Here is a 7500-nt window from a genome sequence, read left to right on the forward strand (position 1 = left end):
TCCAGGCTGCCCCCGCGGCCCCCCCTGTGCTCGGGCTCCAGGTAGGCCTTGCTGTCGGTGTCGCGCTGCCAGCCGTTGTCGTCGTCGGCGTCGTAGTAGTGCTGCGTGGAGCTGTCTCCGCCTGGGGAGGGGGGCTGCTTCAGCAAGTGGACCACCACCTTACGGGGTCTCTTCACCGTCTGACAACGAGGGAGGAGGCAAACAAGCCACCATCACGACACCAATCACATTATGTACACTGCACACTCTTTTTATATATAGAGAGTCGAGCCGGGCGGAGCCGTGCCAATAGGAGCAGTGGAAATGGGCCATTTGAGCGTCTGTCTGTCTGTCCTCTCTGTCTGCCTGTCTGTCTGTCTGTCCTCTCTGTCTATCTGTCTGTCTGTCTGTCTGTCCTCTCTGTCTGTCTGTCCTCTCTGTCTGTCTAACACACAGAGACCAAAACCCAGTGATAGTAGTCATCTACAGTAGGTCACATCACTACCCCCGGTGGTGACACATGCACGCACGCACTTGACGAGGGTTGTGTCAGAGGGTTATTTATGGCTGTGTGGTGTTGGAGGTGTGTGAGCTGTGAATAAAACATCTGGCTCCATCTCTCTCTCTGGTGTGTGCACTGTGCTCTGTCTGTGTGTGTGTGTGTGTGTGTGTGTGTGTGTGTGTGTGTGTGTGTGTGTGTGTGTGTGTGTGTGTGTGTGTGTGTGTGCACTGTGCTGTGTGTGTGTGTGTGTGTGTGTGTGTGTGTGTGTGTGTGTGTGTCTCTCTCTCTCTCTCTCTGGTGTGTGTGTGTGTGTGTGTGTGTGTGTGTGTGTGTGTGTGTGTGTGTGTGTGTGTGTGTGTGTCTCTCTCTGGTGTGTGTGTGTGTGTGTGTGTGTGTGTGTGTGTGTGTGTGTGTGTGTGTGTGTGTGTGAGAGACAGGTAACCAGACATTTGTCAACTTTGCACATTTTCAAGTTTTTGTTTATCTATTTTTATGTGGACGTCCAAGTTCTGTTTTTCACTGTTTTTTGGAATAAAAGCACCAATTGTTTTTGCAACTCTAGCCATCTTGTTTGTCATTTTTCAGCCCCTGTGAGTATGGAGGAGAGGAACATTAATTCACATGGCATCATCACATGGCAATGCTTTTAGATTATAAGAAACACATTCCATAGAATAAACAACTAATTTAAGTAATCTGTGTGTGGTTTTTCCAACATGTTATATTGCAGAGGATGTATGTGAACTTTAAACTGAAGATGTGATTTATTGTGGTGCGTGCACTCACCACAATGACAGAGGGGAATTATGTATTTCTGGATGAGTTTATGTGATTGAGTGGTTTTACCATGTGCTGTCCGCTTCCAGTGACGACATCTTCGTCACACTCTCTCTCTGGTGTGTGTGTGTGTGTGTGTGTGTCTCTCTCTCTCTGGTGTGTGCACTGTGCTCTCTCTCAATTCAATAACACACTGGATGCGGAAGCAAGGCAAAGCATCTGGACATGCAGGCAGTTTCATTTCGGCGTCCTTGTTAACAGATGAGACCAGGCACACTGGCCGCGGCGCGCGGCCTGAAGCCATAGTTTCCATGCCTGCTCTATTTTTGACGTGAGCCGCGAGCGATTGTGTGCAGCCAGGCAGGAAGTCAGTACAAGTTGTGACCGGCACAGAGCGAAAACAGAGCGTCATACTCACTATCTTGGCCATCATGCTAAGCTAAGAAAGCTAAGGCAGCTGTGTGTGGTCATACTATCTTGGCCATCATGCTAAGCTAAGAATGCTAAGGCAGCTGTGTGGTCATACTATCTTGGTCATCATGCTAAGCTAAGAATGCTAAGGCAGTTGTGTGTGGTCATACTATCTTGGCCATCATGCTAAGCTAAGAAAGCTAAGGCAGCTGTGTGTGGTCATAGTATCTTGGCTATCATGCTAAGCTAAAAATGCTAAGGCAGCTGTGTGTGGTCATACTATCTTGCCATCATGCTAAGCTAAGAAAGCTAAGGCAGCTGTGTGTGGTCATAGTATCTTGGCTATCATGCTAAGCTAAAAATGCTAAGGCAGCTGTGTGTGGTCATAGTATCTTGGCCATCATGCTAAGCTAAGAATGCTAAGGCAGCTGTCTGAGGTCATACTATCTTGCCATCATGCTAAGCTAAGAATGCTAAGTAGGGATGCACCGATTGCCATTTTCTTGGCCGATTCCGATTTCCGATTTTTGAATAGTCTGACTTGCTGATACCGATTTTTGCCGATTCCGATTTTTTTTTCTAAAAACAACAATTGACAGCTTACACAAACGTTTTTGTAACTTTGTTTAAAAATTAAGATTCATAGAACAATTCTTACATCTAATGGGGATCCAAATAAACAAATAAACAATTCTTATCATTTGCATGAAGTAGGACCTTCTCACTCAAACACATCTCAAAATAAAAGTGTTCCAGGTTAGGCTACTGGACAGAGCTTTTTTGTGCAAATACAATGAATACAAAAATTAAATTAAATCCAATAGCCTATATCCCACAGCTATCATGCATTTACTTTTCCAAAAGAAAACAGGTGCAACAGAACATCAAAATGATCCATGGACAAGGAGTTTATAGACTGGCTCCAGACCAGTCCTCTTGAGTAGAGGGGAAATGAGTTTATGAGTTACAGTAACGATCTTCAGTCTGAATATCAGGCGGAGTTTACACACAGTCCGAAGTTTGGTATGCGTATTTTTATCTGCCATCCGAAAAAATATCGTCACGCACAGAAAACGTTGCACACTTGTGAGTCCGATGCATTTTTATTATTATGTCCGTCGTTCTCATGTCGTTCTATTTGCAATACGAAACAAATAGTCTCTCCTGTATCCACGTCACGTTACAACATGACTTGACAGGCTGAGGCAGCAGCGCTGATGTGGAATGGAAAAGCAGGTCGGGGAATGGTTATACTGGACACACTCGCCAAGCCGGCTGTGCGCGGTGGCGAGTTGCTGGAGCACCGCTTCCCGGGGAGAGAGAGCAGAGAGAGGGGGGTCAGTGAGGTGAAGCGAGCCGCTCTGACTGGACTCCAGCCGAGCGGGACACGGCCGCACCTCTGTCTCCACGGCTTATTTTCGACTTGCATGTGTGACAAACTGCGAGCTTTGTCTACTTCACTGACGGTGAAAAAAATCCACAACGAGGAAGGTATGCTGGCGTGTGTGGTGTGGTGGCTGGGTGCCTGTCTCGGTGCTTTGGGGTGCGCGCACGTCATGTGAAAATCGGCTCACAGAATCGGCTATTTAGAGTGACCGGAACAGATCACCGATCGAGGCCGATCACGTGAAAATCGGCCATTTCCGGTCACGTGCCGATCGATCGGTGCATCCCTAATGCTAAGGCAGCTGTCTGAGGTCATACTATCTTGCCATCATGCTAAGCTAAGAATGCTAAGGCAGCTGTCTGAGGTCATACTATCTTGCCATCATGCTAAGCTAAGAATGCTAAGGCAGCTGTGTGTGGTCATACTCACTATCTTGGCCACTTTGCCACATTTGCGCAGCGACTGCACAGCAAAGGAGTGAGGCACGTTGTCCATGGGGGTGGAGTTGACCTGAATGACCCGGTCGTTCTCACTGCACAAACAAAAGAACACACACACAAGTCATGTCAGATAAAGGCGTGGCTGAACACACACACAAATCATGTCAGATCAAGGCGTGGCTGAACACACACACAAATCATGTCAGATCAAGGCGTGGCTGAACACACACACAAATCATGTCAGATCAAGGCGTGGCTGAACACACACACAAATCATGTCAGATCAAGGCGTGGCTGAACACACACACAAATCATGTCAGATCAAGGCGTGGCCCGCTGGCTCGTTTGTTTTAGCCCGCCATGGATTTGACAAGGAGAAGAAGAAAAAAAGGGCGATATTACTGTCACACGGTATCATGTTGAGTTTAGTGGTTAAAGGCTCATAGCTAGGGAGGGATAGGAAGGTGGTAGAGAGTCAGGATTCAAGGGGTGGGTAGGATTGGTGGCTAGGGGGATATGGGTGGTGTTTGAGGGGTGGGTAGGATTGGTGGCTAGGGGGATATGGGTGGTGTTTGAGGGGTGGGTAGGATTGGTGGCTAGGGGGATATGGGTGCTGGTGGAGGGGAGGGTAGGATTGGTGGCTATAGGGGGATATGGGTGGTGTTTGAGAGGTGGGTAGGATTGGTGGCTATAGGGGGATATGGGTGGTGTTTGAGAGGTGGGTAGGATTGGTGGCTATAGGGGGATATGGGTGGTGTTTGAGAGGTGGGTAGGATTAGTGGCTATAGGGGGATATGGGTGGTGTTTGAGAGGTGGGTAGGATTGATGGCTATAGGGGGATATGGGTGGTGTTTGAAAGGTGGGTAGGATTGATGGCTATAGGGGGATATGGGTGGTGTTTGAGAGGTGGGTAGGATTGGTGGCTATAGGGGGATATGGGTGGTGTTTGAAAGGTGGGTAGGATTGATGGCTATAGGGGGATATGGGTGGTGTTTGAGAGGTGGGTAGGATTAGTGGCTATAGGGGGATATGGGTGGTGTTTGAGAGGTGGGTAGGATTGGTGGCTATAGGGGGATATGGGTGGTGTTTGAGAGGTGGGTAGGATTGGTGGCTATAGGGGGATATGGGTGGTGTTTGAGGGGTGGGTAGGATTGGTGGCTATAGGGGGATATGGGTGCTGGTGGAGGGGAGGGTAGGATTGGTGGCTAGGGGGATATGGGTGCTGGTGGAGGGGAGGGTAGGATTGGTGGCTATAGGGGGATATGGGTGGTGTTTGAGAGGTGGGTAGGATTGGTGGCTATAGGGGGATATGGGTGGTGTTTGAGAGGTGGGTAGGATTGGTGGCTATAGGGGGATATGGGTGGTGTTGGGGGGTCGACGAGGGGGTCGGGAAAAGTGGCTGGGGTGTAAAAGTTTTGCACTTGTTCCACTGGTTTCTGTTTTAACTGACTTACAAGAGTAATCCATCTGCTGGCCCTCCCTGCAACACGTCAGACACAATGATTGACGTCTCGCCGTTGTCCACGTTGGGATTGTCCCGCCCCCCCGACACTGCGATGCCAAAACCCATCTTGGAATCCTAAAGAGAGAGAGAAGGAAAGATGAGATGTGGTCAGTAAAGACATCTGTTAGTGACCCTACATTCAGACAGAATGCAGGAATAACTGTAGAGTTTGTGTGAAGCGATGCTAAATCAACAGGTCAACCGAGGACAATGGTTGCAACTTTGCTCTAAATGACACCAAATTAAATGGAAAGCCATTTTCTCCAAATGCCATTGTTTCAACCATTCAGTTTCAAATAGGACTATGTTGCCCAGAGGTGTCTAACCCTAACCCTAACCCTACTTAGAGGTGTCTGCACGGCTACTTAGGCTGTGAAAGATGCAACCTTATCTGTAAAGAGGAGACTTGTGGTACCCATGGGACCAATTTTCATTCAGATCAATTGAGCTGAGAGATCAAGGAACCCCTTTGAAATAGTTTTCCCTCGCCCAAATTTAACCTGTTTGGAGAGTTATTTACCCCCCTTTCTAACAAGCTAGCATATTATGCTCTCAGATCAGTTAATGTGTGAACTCACCCTCTGTAGAGTGACTGTGTACTGCTCTCAGATCAGTTAATGTGTGAACTCCCTCTCTGTAGAGTGACTGTGTACTGCTCTCAGATCAGTTAATGTGTGAACTCACCCTCTGTAGAGTGACTGTGTACTGCTCTCAGATCAGTTAATGTGTGAACTCACCCTCTGTAGAGTGATTGTGTACTGCTCTCAGATCAGTTAATGTGTGAACTCCCTCTCTGTAGAGTGACTGTGTACTGCTCTCAGACCAGTTAATGTGTGAACTCACCCTCTGTAGAGTGACTGTGTACTGCTCTCAGATCAGTTAATGTGTTGTGAACTCACCCTCTGTAGAGTGACTGTGTACTGCTCTCAGATCAGTTAATGTGTGAACTCACCCTCTGTAGAGTGACTGTGTACTGCTCCCAGACCAGTTAATGTGTGAACTCACCCTCTGTAGAGTGACTGTGTACTGCTCTCAGATCAGTTAATGTGTGAACTCACCCTCTGTAGAGTGACTGTGTACTGCTCTCAGACCAGTTAATGTGTGAACTCACCCTCTGTAGAGTGACTGTGTACTGCTCTCAGATCAGTTAATGTGTGAACTCACCCTCTGTAGAGTGACTGTGTACTGCTCTCAGACCAGTTAATGTGTGAACTCACCCTCTGTAGAGTGACTGTGTACTGCTCTCAGATCAGTTAATGTGTGAACTCACCCTCTGTAGAGTGACTGTGTACTGCTCTCAGATCAGTTAATGTGTGAACTCACCCTCTGTAGAGTGACTGTGTACTGCTCTCAGACCAGTTAATGTGTGAACTCACCCTCTGTAGAGTGACTGTGTACTGCTCTCAGATCAGTTAATGTGTGAACTCACCCTCTGTAGAGTGACTGGGTACTGCTCCCAGACCAGTTAATGTGTGAACTCACCCTCTGTAGAGTGACTGTGTACTGCTCTCAGATCAGTTAATGTGTGAACTCACCCTCTGTAGAGTGACTGTGTACTGCTCCCAGACCATGTCCTCACTCCCTGAACTCTGTGGGGAGGGGAACAGGGAAGAACAGGGTTAGTGAGTAAGAAACATGATAAAACAGGCTGGAGGTCAGATATGGATCTGTGTGCATTGGAAACATCCCAATCAATGGGCTGATAATCAACTCTGACCGACCCTGGTTCACTCTCTCACACACACACACACACACACACACACACACACACACACACACACACACACACACACACACACACACACACACACACACACACACACACACACACACAGTTGGCGTGGGAACTGACCTGTGAGAGAGAACAATTGGCCCGTCAATACAACCTGTCTGTCTGTCTCTCTGTCTCACTGTCTGCTAGCTGTCTGTCTCTCTGTCTCACTGCCTGCTAGCTGTCTGTCTCTCTGTCTCACAGATGGAATGCTCTACTGTAGAACATGGAATACTGCAGCATTTGCCATAATTGGTCTGAAATTTGGTCAACGTTTTGTGGAGAGGAAAAATTACATTATACAGTAGCAGTGTTGGGGGTAACTCATTACAAAAGTAATATATTACATGTAATATATTACTTTTAGCAGTAACTCAGTAATATAACTTATTACTTATAGGATTTCAGTAATATTATACAAGTAACTCAAGTTACAAATTGAGTTACTTTTTTTTAAATCAAAGCACATATTTAAAAAAGATACAATCATTTCCTAATCAAACCGTGTGTTTTTATGCAAATAACCACTATAGATGACAATAACAAAGGAAAAGGATAATATTTAGAATTTTGGATTGTTTACACTGACTTCAAGGCGGTTGAAATTATTTTTCGGGATGGTTCCAGGGCGGCGATGTCATTCTGCTGCTGCTGTTGTTTTGGTGAAAGTAATGCAAAAGTAGTGTAATAAGTAACCAGTTACTCTACACAGACAGTAATATTTTAAAG

The 7500-nt window shown here is 46.8% G+C and overlaps 1 protein-coding gene across 1 annotated transcript in view; it reads right to left on the minus strand.

The window, feature by feature from the left end:
- The window catches only part of LOC310784514 (tight junction protein 2-like), a gene marked incomplete at its 3' end in the record, with an annotated part of 107148 nt that overhangs the window by 38794 nt on the left and 60854 nt on the right, over nucleotides 1–7500 (minus strand). Inside the window, exons 2-5 of the mRNA XM_083645496.1 lie at nucleotides 6536–6589; nucleotides 4951–5075; nucleotides 3486–3588; nucleotides 1–179 (exon numbers count right to left, since the gene is read on the minus strand). The exon at nucleotides 1–179 is cut by the window's left edge and continues 129 nt beyond it. Of these exons, the coding sequence (XP_083501622.1) occupies nucleotides 1–179; nucleotides 3486–3588; nucleotides 4951–5075; nucleotides 6536–6589 (461 nt within the window). The remainder of the gene's footprint in view (nucleotides 180–3485; nucleotides 3589–4950; nucleotides 5076–6535; nucleotides 6590–7500) is intronic.

Source organism: Poromitra crassiceps (assembly GCF_964638095.1).
Source record: "Poromitra crassiceps genome assembly, chromosome: 10".
In the NCBI taxonomy this organism is placed as follows: Eukaryota; Metazoa; Chordata; class Actinopteri; order Beryciformes; family Melamphaidae; genus Poromitra; species Poromitra crassiceps.